The 17262-nt window shown below is 39.3% G+C and overlaps 1 protein-coding gene across 4 annotated transcripts in view; it reads left to right on the top strand.

The window, feature by feature from the left end:
* Nucleotides 1–17262, top strand: part of RIC1 (RIC1 homolog, RAB6A GEF complex partner 1) — a 144682-nt gene that overhangs the window by 120413 nt on the left and 7007 nt on the right. For all 4 annotated transcript variants that reach the window (XM_065908324.1, XM_065908325.1, XM_065908323.1 and 1 more), the window contains exons 16-23: nt 1511–1671; nt 2652–2787; nt 8439–8555; nt 9029–9757; nt 11932–12090; nt 12180–12319; nt 13955–14241; nt 15235–15426. In XM_065908324.1, coding sequence (XP_065764396.1) covers nt 1511–1671; nt 2652–2787; nt 8439–8555; nt 9029–9757; nt 11932–12090; nt 12180–12319; nt 13955–14241; nt 15235–15426 — 1921 coding nt within the window. The remainder of the gene's footprint in view (nt 1–1510; nt 1672–2651; nt 2788–8438; nt 8556–9028; nt 9758–11931; nt 12091–12179; nt 12320–13954; nt 14242–15234; nt 15427–17262) is intronic.

Raw genomic sequence — 17262 nt, 5'->3', positions numbered from 1 at the left:
TGGGCCTGCGTTTTGTGCCTTCCTCGTCCGAGCAGCTCAGGCAGCCAGGAGCTTGAGGAGCACACTCTCCCTGGGTGCGGTATGCCTTATCCCCTCCGCGGTCCCAGCCTCAGTTTCCGCGCGCGCCAGTCTAGTGCGTGCGCCTTGTGTCTGTTCTCAGGAGCTGGTCTCTAGCTGCGACCCTCCCGGCGGATGTCAACCATTCAGAATCTCAGGAAGTCTTTGGTTAGAAACTGGAAACCTGTTTGTAGTTTGGTAGGGTCTGCTGTCTCTGGGACTGAGTTTGACCCTTTCCCTCCCCTCTGCCTCCTGCCCATCCGCCGCCAGCTAGCTCTTCTCTGGGATCACTCAGTTTTTCCTTTGTTCTTGAACGGGCTGGCAGTGTGTTACGGCCGGTTAATTTTCTCTCTCTCTCTTGCTACCCCACAGTTTAAGTTGCTATCTCATATTAGCTCCCTCCGATTACCCTCAGGGCATTCAGGCCTGGTCCTTACCCTAAGCAATGCCGCCCACTCCTCTCTGTTCCGCACTTGCTGGTGGCAGATGGGGGTGTCTGGGGATACTTTTCTGCTGGGAGTTGCTTTTAGGCTTGTAATCTGTGGGTTTTATTTATTTTTCCTCCCAGTTAGGTTGCCCTCCAAGATTCAAAAACTTCCCCCAGACCCGCCAGTGAGAGGGTTTCCTGGTGTTTGGAAACTTCCTCTATTATGACTCCCTTCCCTGGACGGGTCTCCGTCCCTAGCTCTTTTGTCTCTCTTTTTGTCTTGTATATTTTGTCCTACCTCCTTTCGAAGATGATGGGCTGCTTTTCTGGGCGCCTGCTGTCCTCTGCTAGTGATCAGAAGTTGTTTGTGAAGTTTACTCAGCGTTCAGATGCTCTTTAGATGAATTTGTGGGGGAGAAAGTGGTCTCCCCGTCCTATTCCTCCGCCATCTTAGCTCCTCCTCTCACAAGCATTGTTTAATCTGTATAAAAATAACCGACTGGAAATGCATGAGACATTTTCCTTTTAATCAAAAATTCCACATTTTTAGTTAATAGGATTTTCATTTCAAGTTACTGTTTAAAAAAAAAAAATTAAAGGAATAATCAGGACTCCCATGATTACTTTTTCTAATGATTTTAGCCATTCTCTATAAAGTTTGTAACCAATAAAAAATAGTTAAAAATTGAAAAGTTTATAAGAATGTCTGTCCTTAGAGATATATTGATTGATTGATATATTTATATTTTGAGAAACTACACCTCCTGATGTCATGTCTAAATGTGCAGGTCTAAAAGGCATATCTCATAATAATACATCACAGTTTTGATCACTCATCTTTTAGTTATTTGTAGAATGAGCCTACTTTGTCAAAATAGAAATATCCATTTATTATGAATGCTCAAATTAGTCTTTAGCTCCTTTTACTTGCAAAAAAGTAGATTAAAAAACAGTATGTCTAAAGTATTTAGTCATCCATGGTAGGTATCTTCTTTTTACAGTTGTCTTTATTTTTATTTTCTACAGCTCAGAGTGTATTTGCGAACCTCAAATCTGGACAATGCTTTTGCTCATGTCACCAAAACACAAGCAGAAACATTACTGCTTAGTGTCTTCCGGGACATGGTAATAGTTTTTAGAGCAGACTGTTCAATATGCCTTTATGGTATTGAAAGAAAATCTGATGGGTAAGTATATAAAATATACAGAGTCATTTTTTTGCTCTTATTTATCATGCTTCCTCTATAGTTTTATTTCTCAAAACAGTTACTCTAATTTTATATTTGGTTTCCTTTGTTTTAGGAGCTTCATAAAGCAAGGAATTTTAATTAGTGATCTTCATATGGTAGTTATCTTTTAGCTACCAAAAGAAATAAAATATAAAGCTTTACCAATTTTTTCAGCTAATCTTACTGGAATCATTTGGAAAAAAAGCTAGTTTGAGATGGAGTAAAATTTTAAATATTAATTTTTTTTTTTTTTACACATCTTGATAACAGGTTGTTACTAATTATCCTAGCGCTCTAGAAACTTGGGGAAATTTATAGTGTTTCTACAGCTTCAGGGGCTTGGGAAGCATGGCCTTAGCAGACTCTTGTACATTTCCACTGGCCTAGATGGCTGAAGTCTGGAAAAGGAAAAACCGACCGTCGTCTTGCTGTTTGTGTGTGTTGCTATGTTCTTCTTTGCTTCTGGCCACTTGCAGCATTTAGGCCACACTTCTTGAGTTTTATTTTGCTCTCAGATGACTTTTGTTTCTTTTTATAAAAAAGCTATGAAGTGCGTGTTTGCTGAAGTAGCTTAGTAATTGAGGATATCTTTTATAAAGATAAAAATTAACAGATCACCTTAGATAGAACCCATTTCCTTCCTCAGCCAACTACGTCTCAGCTGACTAAGCTATTCCTGTAGCATTCTTCCCAATTTCTTTTTTCTTTCTATGTCTTACTCTCTTTTTTCCCCTCCCCTTATCTCCCATTTGTGTTCTTGGGTGCCACAGCCTTGTCAGTCTGCTGTTTAAAGGATACTTGGGGAGGTAGAAATGGTAGGTAGAAAGTATTTGGGGCCCCTATAAACATAAACTGTCATACTATTTGTAGTAGAAATGGGGAGGGAAAAAAAACCTCATTAGAATTGTTGAGGTATATGGTTTCTTTCTCTTTTACAGTCCAAATACTGCTGGTATTCAGGTTCTTCAGGAAGTATCCATGTCACGCTACATTCCTCACCCTTTCCTAGTGGTATCTGTCACTCTGACATCAGTGAGTACAGAGAATGGAATCACCTTGAAAATGCCACAGCAGGTACCATTCTGTTATCAGAGCTCTTTACAGTTTTCGGTTCTTTGTGTTTTAATTTGATATTAGGAACTATTCATTTGTTCAGAAAATACATACTAAATATCTAGAATTTGCCTTGTATGAAGATGCTGGGTTACAGTGCCAACTAAACAAACATGGTTTTTGCTAATACTGGAAAGAAATAATTACATAGATAATTAATTACAAATGTGATGTGTATACCAAAAAGTAATACAGGTTACTGTGTATACCAGAAAGTGATACTGTGTTATAACGTTATACTGTGTATAAAACTTATACCGTGTGTAACGAAAGCCTGGAGTAGTCTAAGCAATCACATGTGGTTTCTCTATCATTTAAATTGAAACCTGAAGAACAAGTGGTAGTTATCTAAGTAAAGAGGAATTTCAGTCAGAGGGAACAGTTCAAAGGCCTGTAGATAAGAGAGAACATGACACATTCAGGGAATTAGAAGAAATTTCACAGTGACTGGAACATAGAGTATGAGAGTCTTATTGATACTATGGACTTTGTCTTAAAGTCTAAAGTGTTTTAAGCTGGAAATTATTAGATATAAGCTGTGTAATATTAGAGAAAACATTACAAAGGAGGAAAATGAACCAGAGTTGGACAATACTGGATGAAGGGAGAGCAGCTAAGATGCCATTGCAATGATCTAGGTGAATGGTATTTGTGGTCCAGACTTGGTAGTGAAAAGAAGATAGAAAGAAGTAGAGGGAATATGACATATAGAAGACTCCATGATTAGTTAATTATGAGCAAAGAGAAGGCATACCCCCATAGTTTCTGATTAAAGTAATTGTGTAGGTAGCATTGCCACCAGGACCAGGTTGCATAACTTATGTTTCCAAACTTCATGTCAATGTGGAACCCATCTTCAGAGAAAAGTTCTGTGTGGATTTACTTGTCATCCCTGTCTTTCTAGTCTTTTTAAAACTTCCTATTAAGGCACTTCCACTGAGTGCCTTTAAAATACAGGTTCCATTTTCTCTGCAAACTCATATTTCATGTAACCAGATAGTCCTAGTTAATAAAAAAAAGGAATGTTTTACAGAAGGTCTCTAGCTAAAAGATACGGAAGGAATTTGAGAATTAAGAATGAGTTTTGCAGCCTTTGAAAAAATGAGTGGATTCAGTTGAAACCAATGAAAGGTTGATGGGAACTTCACAATGAAGTTGTCATGCCTAAGCCTATCAAGTTGTCATGCCTAAGCCTTATTAGTCAATCTTAGCAGCACTAAAAGTAGGAGAACCATGCATGCTTCCTGGGGTGATGCAGCCTGAGGTTCACATGAGGAATTACTGCCGAAAGCATTGAGCCTGAACTGAATCAAGCTTCTTGAGTCATCTTCTATTCATCGAAAATACAGGGATAGAGGTTTAGTTTAATAACATTCTATAGGAAAACTGCAAGTCATTAATGTGGAGGGAAAAAAGAAGAGTCTTCTAAATAAGACTTTAGAGCTATGACAACAAAATGCAATGCATAAGGTCATTTGTATCTTAATTCAAATAGGCTACAAAAAGACACTGTTAAAACAATTAGCGATGTTGACTGAGAGATGACACTGAGAAATAGTTCTAAATTTTATTAAATTTAGATGTGATGTTAGCATTGTAATTATATAATCAAATGTCCATATATTTGAGAGATGCCTATTAAATGTATAGGAGTAAAGTGGCATGATATCCTAAATATGTTGGCAAAATAAGTATTAATAAAAAGAGAAAAGGGATAGGTGAAACAAACCTTGGTAATTGTCAATCTGAATAATGAGAATAAGATAGGGTGGTGTATGTTTTATGTACTTTTCATCACGTTTGAAGTCATATTAAAGAAAAAAGCTTCTTGAATATTCTAGATAGAGTAGGCAGTCAGAAGATGAATAACGCTGGGTGCCCCATTTTAATTAAGAGGCCCTTTTACAAAGAGGAGATACTTAACTTTGCAAAGAGCAGAATAAGAAGTTGAAAGGTAAGAGGAAATAGATTACATCTTGCACAGAGAGAAGGCCAAGGTTTAAAAAGCAAAGCAAGTCTTGATTTAACAATAATAATAACCAGCAGTGAGACCTGTTCAACAGTAAGATGGCCTCCCTCAGGAAACAGGTAAGCTCCTTGTCTCTGAAGCTCCAATGAGAATTACCTACCAGGGATTTTTTAGGGTAAGAGATGGTTTGTTGGGTTCCTTCAGATTTAGGGTCTTGAGGATACATAGTCCCAGCTTTTATGTTACACTCAGTTTCTGAAAAATTCATCAGAGTTGCTTGAGAGGGCTGTAATGGTCACCTGTCCTTATGTACTGTGATATTATCAGTAAAAAATGTTGACTGCGTGGATAGAGCTGAAGGGAAAAATAGAGAATTTTGTGGGGGTTTTTTTTCTGTGCTGGTTGTTCATTGCTGAGCAGACTTTTTCTCTAGCTGTGGCAAGCGGGGACTACTCTAATTGTGGTGCACAGGCTCCTCAGTGCGATGGCTTCTCTTGTTGCAGAGCACTGGCTCTAGGGTGTGTGGGCTTCAGTAGATGCAGCTCCGAGGTTCTAGAGCACATGCTCGGTTGCTGTGTGGGGCATCTGGGATCTTCCCAGACCAGAGATCGAACCCATGTCTTGCATTAGCAAGCAAAGTTTTTACCACTGAGTCACCAGGGAAGCCCTGTTTGTTTTTTGTTTGTTTTTTAATGAAATAGTATAAAATACAGTGGTGAATTTACTATCTGAAAACTTAAAAGTGGTCATTATGAACATTAACATATTTTAGAGAACTGCAGTGAATGTTCTTCGGGTCTTTGGAAGTATTTGAGGAGTTCTCACTGTGGGAGTATGGAGTGTGTCTGTTAGTCACTCAGTCATGTCTGACTCTTCATGACCCCAGGACTGTAGCTCATCAGGCTCCTCTGTCCATGGAATTCTCCAGGCAAGAATGCTGGAGTGGATTGCTATTCGCTTCTCTAGGTAATCTTCCCAACCCAGGGATTGAACCTGGGTCTCCTGCATTGCAGACAGATTCTTACCATCTGAGCTACCAGGGAAGCCCTATGCCAGTCTCCGAACAGTATACTGTTTGATTCTTGGGATTGCATGTTGGGTTTCCTCTCCTCTCTATTTCTTATAATTCTCACACAGATTTTCAATTCCATTTTTCCTTCTCCTGACTCTTAAGTTATTTATTGTTTCTCATATGTTATGGACAGATGTTCAAATTTTTAGTTTATGTGCTAAATTGGGAATGGAAGACTCATTTCCAAGTAAAATTCTTGAGCTTTGTGACAGTTGCTTACAGATTTTTGTGGGAGTAATTTTTCAAATTCCTGCTTTTTAAATTAGCATGCTTATTACCTACCTGGATGATATAGAGCAAAAATGAGTGACCAAGGCCATGAGTATTCAGCACCCTTTTGCCATTTCTTTACACACAATCTCTTGTTTCTTAGAGTGGTACAAATGAGCATTTCATATATCTGATTATTTTTTCAAGTAATACATAGGGTGATGGTTGTTTTCCTGACTGAACCCACAATGATATTGGAGCTTAAATTCATCCAGCCAGCAGGAGTCAAAGCTAGGACACAATCCATGTCATCTTAATAATCATCCTTTCCTTCCTAAAACTCTTTCCTTCTTTGGTTAGTGGCATCATGCTTTGTTTCTCTTCTTGCCTTCAAAAGCTTAGCCAGTGGCCCTCTGCTCTGTTGCTCCCATGTACTTTGCTTCAGAAAATTTATCTGTTTCCTTCAGTTTACCAGCCTTACCATTATAGTTCAACGATTCTGGTATTCATCTCCAGTTTAGTCATCTCTCACATTTTTATCTGGAAGTCTTAAGATTCTTTCTAATTTAATGGGCAGTGAACTTACATGCAGAGTACATCATGAGAAATGCTGGGCTGGAGGAAGTACAAGCTGGAATCAAGATTGCCGGGAGAAATATCAATAACCTCAGATATGCAGATGACACCACCCTTACAGCAGAAAGTGAAGAAGAACTAAAGAGCCTCTTGATGAAAGAATGAATCACTTCATGGCAAATAGATGGGGAAACAGCAGCTGACTTTATTTTTCTGGGCTCCAGAATCACTGTGGATGGTGACTGCAGCCATGAAATTAAAAGACGCTTGCTCTTTGGAAGGAAAGTTATGACCAACCTAGATAGCATATTAAAAAAGCAGAGACATTACTTTGTCAACAAAGGTCCGTCTAGTCAAGGCTATGGTTTTTCCAGTGGTCATGTATGGATGTGAGAGTTGGACTATAAGGCTGAGCACTGAAGAATTGATGCTTTTGAACTGTGGTGTTGGAGAAGACTTTTGAGAGTCCCTTGAACTGCAAGGAGATCCAACCAGTCCATCCTAAAGGAGATCAGTCCTGGGTGTTCATTGGAAGGACTGATGTTGAAGCTGAAACTCCAATACTTTGGCCACCTGATGTGAAGAGCTGACTCATTTGAAAAGACCCTGATGCTGGGAAAGATTGAGGGCAGGAGGAGAAGGGGACAACAGAGGATGAGATGGCTGGATGGCATCACCGACTCTATGGGCATGAGTCTGAGTAAACTCCGGGAGTTGGTGATGGACAGGGAGGCATGGCATGCTGCGATTCATGGGGTCGCAAAGAGTCGGACAGGACTGAGCGACTGAACTAAACTGAAAGGAAACTCTTCAGATTCCCTTTCCTAAGTTATTATCTCCTTCTAACTTCTGTCCATGAAGACCACAACTTCTCTAGCACCTCACCTAGATTCAGCACTCTGAAATCATCTTTGACTCAGCTTTGTTTTTTTACCCTTCATGTCTAGACTACAAGTAAGCTTTTGGTTTGTTTAGTCAAAATGTTCTTCCTCTTTACAAATGAAAATGACTTGATAGCTGAAAATAAACTTTAAAGCAGTGCTCCTCAAACTTAAAGCTGGGAGTCCTAGGTTTTCTACTTTAGGGTTTGGTTGAAATTTTCCTTAATAAAATGCAGACTATTTACTTCATTTCTGAAGTCACCACCGATGATATCTTCCTCTGCTTAGTCATCCATCCTGAATAACTCAGAATTTTTAATAGCTCTTTTATTCAAGGACCATAAGTAGTGGCTTATTTCCTGATATATTTTTACTTGACTTTCCAAGCCCTCCTTGAAGGTCTATTACCATCAGTATTTTTTCTCGTAATATCCCTAATCTAGCCAGATTGTTCTCATTTTCCCAGTAGAACTATTTTATCTTCTTGTGTCATTTATATTTCATTCTTCAACTAAAATACCAAATGTTTTTCTCCCACCCATGTATGTCATCCTCACCCTTCAAGTCCCACTTCATCCTTAAGCCTTCTCTAGCTATGCCAACCAGGTCACTGAAGCAATGTCTCACATTTATGAATTTCTGGAAGTCTCTTAGTTTTTTCAGGGTAATTCAACTCTGCCATCAATTTGAATTCACTTTTTCACTAATTAATTATTAATTGCATTGTGTTAAGCTTGTACTACTGGAGCCAGACAGCTCCTTGACTCCAACAGAGTCTAACAGAATGACTGACCATAATACACACTCAGTATTGTTTGTTTAACCTGTAAGCATTATGCCTTGGCGGGGGAAATGCTGAAAATATACCTGTTAATTCATGTGAATCCAATTATTTTCCTTTCAGGCTCGTGATGCAGAGAGCATTATGCTAAATCTGGCAGGACAGCTCATCATGATGCAGAGGGACAGGTCCGGCCCTCAGATCCGAGAGAAGGACAGCAACCCTAACCAAAGGAAACTTGTGAGTTAAATGCGAGTCACTTAAAATGTAAAGAATGTCTGGGAGAAGGATGAGGGAATAAAAGAATTTAAGAGCAGAGTATTGTCTTGTGATTTGGATACTGAGAAAGTATATAAAATTAGTTGTAAGCCTTTGGATGCAAGACTGTGAAAAGTGGAGAATGAGACCCTAAAATGATAATAAAGTGTTCTGTATGCCAGACGTTACTGGTTAGGTGTTATTGTTTGGAATAATTCTAATGGAAAAACGGGATAAATTGGTGAAGTTCCTTGGGGGAGGGGGGTTGTTTTGTTTTTAGATTTCAGTACACTCACTTTGAAAGGCAGGGCAGTATTATTAACTTTAAACAGATTCCTCTAATTCTCCCCAGAATTTATACTATCATTTTGAAAGACTTGAGAAACTAGTACCTAGGAAAACTTCATCTACAAATTAAATGGGAAAAGAACTGATTTCAGTCTCTTCTTCTCCAGTTGCCATTCTGTCCTCCTGTTGTACTAGCCCAGTCTGTTGAAAATGTCTGGACCACGTGTCGCGCAAATAAACAGAAGCGTCACCTGTTGGAGGCCCTCTGGCTGAGCTGTGGTGGTGCCGGGATGAAAGTCTGGCTCCCTCTTTTCCCCAGGGATCACCGCAAGCCCCATTCCTTCTTGTCCCAGCGGATCATGCTACCTTTTCACATAAATATCTACCCCCTGGCTGTTCTGTTTGAAGATGCATTGGTCCTTGGTGCTGTCAATGACACTCTGCTCTACGATTCTCTGTATTCTCGGAACAGTGCTAGGGAACAGCTGGAGGTGCTCTTCCCTTTCTGTGTCGTGGAGAGAACCTCTCAGATCTACCTCCATCACATTTTGCGTCAGCTGCTGGTGAGGAACCTCGGGGAGCAAGCTCTGCTCTTAGCCCAGTCCTGTGCCGCGCTGCCTTACTTTCCCCACGTGCTGGAGCTCATGCTCCATGAAGTGCTGGAAGAAGAAGCTACCTCACGGGAGCCCATTCCCGACCCTCTGCTTCCCACGGTGGCAAAATTTATCACCGAGTTCCCCCTCTTCCTGCAGACAGTTGTTCACTGTGCCAGGAAGACTGAGTATGCCCTGTGGAACTACCTGTTTGCAGCTGTTGGAAACCCCAAGGACTTGTTTGAAGAATGTTTGATGGCTCAGGATTTAGATACTGCTGCGTCTTACCTTATTATCTTACAGGTAACAATTCTCTTCTTGTAAATGTATAAGAATTAGCATAAACCTAGAGGAAAAAGAAAGCAAATGTCCTTGGTTGGCACTGTGATCGTGATTAAAGAACTAGTACAGGCACTTCCTAGTGGTCCTGTGGTTAAGACTCCACGCACCCAGTGCAGGGGGCCTGGGTTCAGGCCCTGTCTCAGGGATCTAGATCCTGCGTGCTGCAGCTAAAGAGTCCACGTGCTGCAGCTGAGACTCGGTGCCAATGCAGGGGGCCTGGGTTCAGTCCCTGTCTCAGGGATCTGGATCCTGCGTGCTGCAGCTAAAGAGTCCACGTGCTGCAGCTGAGACTCGGTGCAGCCAAATAAACAAATACTAAATAGAAAAAAAAGAACTATTAGAGTCAAGTTTTCTGTTCAGTTTTTATCTTTACTTTTGAAGAACTCAATCTTAGTATATGATGGCAGAAAATTACTATTAAAAAGCAGCATTGCAAAGTTGGTTTTTTTTTTAAATCCTGTTTCTCCATAAATAGGCCTAAAACAAATTAATGAGTTTACAGTATTATTTTGAATAATATTAAAGGAATGTCTTCTATGTATACATATAGATATATACACTGTGCTTAGTCAATCAGTGGACTCCATGGACTATAGCCCAAGCTCCTCTCTCCATGGGAATTCCCCAAGCTGGAGTGAATTGCCATGCCCTCCTCCAGGGGATCTTCCCAACTCAGGGATCGAACCCAGGTCTCCCACATTGCAGGCAGATTCTTTACTGTCTCAGCCACCAGGGAAGCCCATGTATGTATATACATATAATGCATTATTATACATAATAATATGCACATATTACATAAGATTATCAAAATATTATATAAGAAACATACTAGTAAATAATTATTTTGAATATTAGTGGGTTTATCTCAGCCCTCCACAATAATTTCTCTCCTTGTACCATGGAATTGCTGAGAGGTGAAAGTTCTTTCAAATTACTGCAGAGTTGTTTTTATTGTTTAAAGAAGCTAACCATAAACCATAAACCTGGTTTGAGCTTCTGCCTGAAGCAGTTTTCCTGTTAGCTTATTTGCTTCATGGCAGCTGACTGAAGTCAGAGGAGATATTGTGGCAGAAGGTGCGTGACCCTGAGATTCTGGCTATTCTTAAAAGGCCACATAATCATAGAAACAAGATAAATGCAGTTTTTTGTTTGTTTGTTTAATTTAGGTCACTGCTTAGATTTCAGTGATCTCCCAAGCAATGGAATTAGAAACTTTATCAGGATTCCTAAGTTGTGACTGACAGCTAAATAATTATAGTTGAACTTACCTGTTAGGTGCCTCTCCATGATGGCCAGGGCAAGCAGCAAGATTACATCTGTGAAAGAACCACTGTGGATGCCCATTGTGTAGCAGTACTATATACTGTTGCCCAAAGCAAAGTTTTTTATTAAGTCACATCCTCAGAAAGCTCTGTCATAGGACATAGACCAGAGCTTTTTTGGAGTCAGGAAGACAAATTTATACTCCTGCTTTTCTTGTGATCTTCAACAAGTTATTTCTTTCTTTGTTTAGAACATATATTTTTATTTCTCTCTCATCTAACAGTCCTGTTTTTGGCAACCAGATTTCTTTCATTTTGGATTTCTAACACTCTTGAGGGCAGAGGATTCTCAGTGTGTGGTCTACAGAATTCTGGGGATTTCCGAGACATATTCAGGAAGACTTCAGAATCAAACTAATTTTCATATTAATACTAAGATACTATTTACCTTTTTATCCTGTGCTTCTATTTCTACACTCTGCATTGCCATGCAATTACAATTTTTGAAAAGTTTTAAATGCATAATTTCAACAAGTTGTTTAACTCAGTTTTCTCATGTGTAAAATGAGAATGATATACCTCTTTTGAGAGTCAGTAGGAGAAATGAAAAGAAAGAATGTATGTAAAGTTTAAGATATCTGGCACTAATGGGAGTGAAAGAAATCATAAATTATATTACACCAGGGAAATATTTGCCTCACTTCTTCTTGTATGGTACTTTTTAATGCTTCTTTTGATTTTACTAGTAAATTATTCCTTACAGTGCTATATCTGCATTACTTGTCTGGGTTTAGGGAAGTGTGGAGATAGAGAATTACTCATATCTTCTCAAATCATTTGCAGTATAAAAGGAATTCTTGGTTGTTTTTCTAGAACATGGAAGTTCCAGCAGTAAGTAGGCAACATGCCACCCTTCTTTTCAACACAGCCCTGGAACAAGGCAAGTGGGACCTGTGTCGACACATGATTCGATTTCTGAAAGCCATTGGCTCTGGAGAGTCTGAGACGCCCCCACCCACACCTACAGCTCAGGTTAGGTGAAGAATCGCACAGCTTTGCTCGGCCACACACCCACGTGGCATCTCCTCTAACCATTCTGTGCACCTTGTGTGTGATCACAGGAACCCAGTTCAAGTGGTGGCGGATTTGAGTTCTTCAGGAATCGAAGCATCAGTTTATCCCAGTCAGCTGACAGTGTTCCTGCTAGTAAATTCAGCTTACAGAAAACACTAAGTATGCCATCTGGTCCTTCTGGAAAAAGGTAAAAGAATGAAGAACTGTTACTTTTAGGGCATTCTATAACACATTGCATTTCAGAGTATTTGTAAAATTGGATCTTAGGAAAAAACTATTTGATCCGATTGCAATTCCTTTTTACATTCCCAAAAGGCTTCCCTTTTTTCTTTCTCCTAAATTCACTTCTTTATTCTTTGTACAGTTTTTGCCCTTTGTACTAGAATAGGTCTTGATGTGCCCATTCTAAATGTGACTAACATTAAATTACCTCTAATAATAGAGGACCAGAATAAAAAGGAAGATAGATCTGCAAATAATTCAAAAGCCTTCTTACAGTCAACAGTTTTCTCCTTCTTTCCCAGTGTACCTTTTGACAAAAAGAAAATTTTAGTCCTCATGTACTGGACTCTCTTGTGACTCTTTTGAGTGGAGAAGTCATTAAACAGTTCATGGCAAAAAAGTGTATCCTGGAGCCTGAAACCTGCATTACACATAGATGGGTTACAATGCCCTGAAGGGTAGCTCTGAACTCATATTGAACGTTGTAAAACAGATTTTCCTATTTTGTGAGGTCCTTGTGTTCCTTCCTGTGTTGTTACGTGGTCTTGGCTCTTGGTTTCTTTCTCTCCCCAGTCCTTTCTTTATATTCCGTGTATATTCTTAACTACAGCGCCTGACACAGAATGACAGCTTCCTGAACATTTGTATTGTGATGTTTTGCAGCTTTTTCTTATCAGAGCCATTAATACACCTGCATTCCCAACACACACACTCAGACACACACACACCATAAACAAGTTAAATGCACCTGTAAAAGACTGTAAAACAGTTGCCAGGCAAACACACACACAGACACACGCCATAAACAAGTTAAATGCAACCGTGAAAGACTATAAAACAAGTGCCAGGCAAACAGTAGCTACTCAGCTGTACCCTGAATGCAAGTGGTGTTTAATATATACTAAGTGCTCACTGCACGCCAGGCACAATTCAAACATTTCCATGTATAGGTTTTTCAGTAACAGCTCCATATGGGTAAATATACTGTTGTTATCCACATTATACAGGTGAAAAACAGAGGCCCAGAAAAATAAACTTGCTTTATAGTCACAAAACTGTGTGGCAGAGCCAAGTTCAGAATGCAGGTAGCCCTGCTCCGGTACTGCCCTCTGAAGGCCCCCCTCACCCTGGTACCAAACAGTGGTGACACATCAGTTCATAGGAGTAAGGGATGATAGACAATATTCAGTCATTCATTTTTTAAAATCTGTTTTTTTCTTATGTGTCTATAACTCACATTAAGAGACTACATTTCACTTTGCTGCTTTAGTCTTCTTGATCTGATCTCCTTCCCTCTTTCCAAATACAGCATTTATTTGCTTCCTTTCTTTACTTCATCCAGTCACTATCCTCTTCCTGGTTTGGCTTTGTCAGTCTCCTGTTTGTTTTCTATTCTGTACTTTTATTTTACAGACATGTTTAAGAGGCTGCTTTCTGTGTTCCAGCTATTGCTCAACAGGTGTGCTATCGCATGGAGAAGCTCTGATACTTGATCTTCCTCTTCCCTCAAATCTCCTACCTCCTTGTCACCATTTTCAGTGCTACTTCATAAGAAGTATGTGAAGAGTGTTCTGTCGCTCACTTGTGTTCCCACTTACAGATGGAGCAAAGACAGTGACTGTGCTGAGAACATGTATATTGATATGATGCTCTGGAGACACGCTCGGCGTCTCTTAGAAGAAGTTCGGCTAAAGGATCTCGGCTGCTTTGCAGCCCAGTTGGGCTTTGAACTCATTAGTTGGCTGTGCAGGGAGCGTACCCGTGCTGCCCGAGTAGACAACTTCGTGTTGGCCCTGAAGAGGCTCCACAAAGATTTCCTTTGGCCACTTCCCATCACCCCAGCTGCTTCTGTCAGTTCTCCTTTCAGAAACGGAAAATACCGAACAGGTGATACAGGCTTTGTGTTATTTAGACAAGTATTGTATTTGCTCCAAATGTTTAGACATTTTTCTGTTAGTTGATATTCAAGGAAGTCTTTTCATTCCAAGCTTAGATAAAAGCTGACTTTTTGTAGATCAGTTGGAACAGTCACCATTTGACTAAGGATGTAAATAAAACTAGATCATGTGTCTCTAGGTCTTATGACTTTGAAGTTTAATTTATAAATCCAACCAATTGTTTTCTCAGATTATCAACAAGTTGAGCATGACTGAATATAGAAGCTACCACACTTTTTTTTTTTGTAGGAAGTTTCCTGCAATGCAGGAGACCCCAGTTCAATTCCTGGGTCAGGAAAATCTCCTGGAGAAGGGAACAGCTACCCACTCCAGTATTGTGGCCTGGAGAATTCCATGAACTGTATAGTACATGAGGTCGCAAAGAGTTGGACACAACTGAGCGACTTTCACTTTGGCATTGGTTAGTCCCAGATCTCAAAATAAGCTAAATTGTGACTTACCTGACAGGATTCATTCCAGAGAAATGGTAAAAATATGTCTTTGAGAGCTTGGGCCATCTTCTAAATTTGGAGAGGGCAAAGTGAACTGTATTTTGGTAAAAAGAATTTTTAGGTTTTTTAGTTCAGGTTATTATTACTTATGAAAATTCAATCAGAAACCTTTTTATTATGGCATTTGGAAGTTTCATGTCATTTTAAAACCAAGGAAAATCATTTAAGGATGAATAAGGTTTTGCCTAGTTTCTGGTAAGTTAAACAATAATAGAAGATGACTCCTGGGTGGCATTATCTAGTCAGTCCATTCTGTTCCAGTCCAACTTCCCTGGTTCATGGATGAGTGATGCTGTGTAGGGACATTAATTGGCTTTGAACTTTTAGTATTTGGGGTTGGTGGGGGAAGAGAAGCTGAAAGAACTGAATTGGAAATAGCAGTGTGTGCGCCTTTAATTCCCTTTTTTTTTTCTTTGTTTCCTACCTTGCAGTGGGAGAGCAGCTGTTAAAGTCACAGTCAACTGACCCATTTTTAAACCTCGAGATAGATGCTGGCGTCTCTAACGTCCAACGAAGTCAGAGCTGGTTCAGCAACATTGGCCCTGCTCATCAAGAAATAGACACAGCTTCATCTCACGGGCCACAGATGCAAGATGCCTTCCTGTCACCTTTATCTAATAAAGGTAGATAGATATCATTTTAAATCCTAGCTCCTCATTAGTTTCTTTGAAGGAAAGTTTATATGCCGTATGTAGCATTTCAGAAAGAGCTTCACTCATTTCAAGATGTGTCCGTGAGAATTAGCATTAGTATCTGCTGGAGAGGTAAATAGTTACTAGCACAAGGCCAAAATGACCTTGATTATACACTTTGCCGTGTTTATTTTACATAAATGAAACAGGTAAAACCTCACTACAGCTAAACACTAATGAACCTTTGTAATCAATTTTGATGATACAGAAACACTAACTTTGAACTTCAAGTAAACAAAACTTTATCCATGTGTAAAGAATTCCATTCTTCTCATAGGTGCACCTGTATTGTAAAAAATTGTTACCAATTATTTTCTGTTTCTTATTTCAGCTTTAAAAAATTATGGGAAAATTTTTTTCTCTTGTAAATTCCTGCATGATACCCTTAATTTTGCACCTCAGCCTTCAAAGCCTAAGCTATTACTGTCTGACCCTTTACCAAAAAAATGTGTGTCTTCTGCAATTATAGTAATAGATGAATTACAAGTTGAAGAAGCTTTAAAGTGATTAATGTTGTTTAGGTTTATGTAAGAACTTAAGCAGCAACTGGTCTGATTTTCTGCAGGTTTTTAATGGCCAGGCATTTGCCTGGTGTTTGATTATCAGGATGTCATCACTTACCTGAGCTGCTGCTGTGTAGGGAGGCATATAGAAGTCATGGCTTCCTTTATTGTAGTAGAATACATGTAAAATTTACTACCTTAAGGATTTTTAAGTGTATAGTTCATTTATATTCTTGGGCAACCAACCCGCAAAACTCTTTTTTATGTTGCAAAAGCAAAACTTTATACCCATTAAAGAAAACTCCCTATCTCTCCTTCCCCCAACTCCAGGCAACTACATTCTGTTTTCTGTCCCTGTGTAATTGTCTTTTTGTGTTTGGCTTATTCTACTTAGATAATGTTCTCAAAGTTCATCCTTGTTGTAGCATGCATGGGAATTTCCTTCCTTTTTTGGGTTTGGCAATATTCTATTGTGTTTTCAGACTATATTTTGTTTATCCATGCATCAGTGGCCACTTGCATTGCTTCCACCTTTTGGTTATTGTGAATTATGCTGCAAAGAACGGGGGAGTACTGTGAATATGGGAAGTCTCTTTGAGACCATTTTCAATTCTTCTGGGGATTGTCAGCTCATGTGGTAATTCTGTTTTTAACTTTTTCCTCGTAGCAGCAGCCCCACTTTACATTCCTATCAGCACTGGCAAGAATTCCAGTTTTGCCACATCCTCGCCAACACTTCTTTGATGATTTTGTTGATAGTAGCATCCTAATGGACCTGAGTGGCATCACTGCTTTTCTTTAGAAAACTTTTTAAAGAGATCATTTCAAACATATTGTAAAAGGAGAAATAATACTATAATGGGCACCTTCCCTCCAACCCCCACTTCAGTTATTACCTACTCATGAATAAATTTGTTGATAAAACACTTTCTTCTTCCTGTATTATTGAGCTAAATCTAAGATATGGTATGTTTTATTTGCGAATGTTTCAGTATATATTTCTAAGAGGACTTTTTAAAAAAAAAAATAATGTCACATCTCTCTAAAAATTTAACAGTAATTCCTTAATACCATCAAATATCTAGTAAGTATTCAAATTCCAGCTGTTTTACAATGTCAGAATATTTTTGTGGTTTAAAAGAAAGCGAAAGTCATTCAGTCTTATCTGACTCTTTGCAATCCCATGGACTATACAGTCCATGGGATTCTCCAGGTCAGAATACTGGAGTGGGTAGCCTTTCCTTTCTCCAGAGGATCTTCCCAC

This window comes from Muntiacus reevesi, chromosome 17, assembly GCF_963930625.1.
Source record: "Muntiacus reevesi chromosome 17, mMunRee1.1, whole genome shotgun sequence".
NCBI classification, from domain to species: Eukaryota; Metazoa; Chordata; class Mammalia; order Artiodactyla; family Cervidae; genus Muntiacus; species Muntiacus reevesi.
Note: the sequence above shows the minus strand (reverse complement) of the source record. Positions and strands in the feature narration are given on the sequence as shown.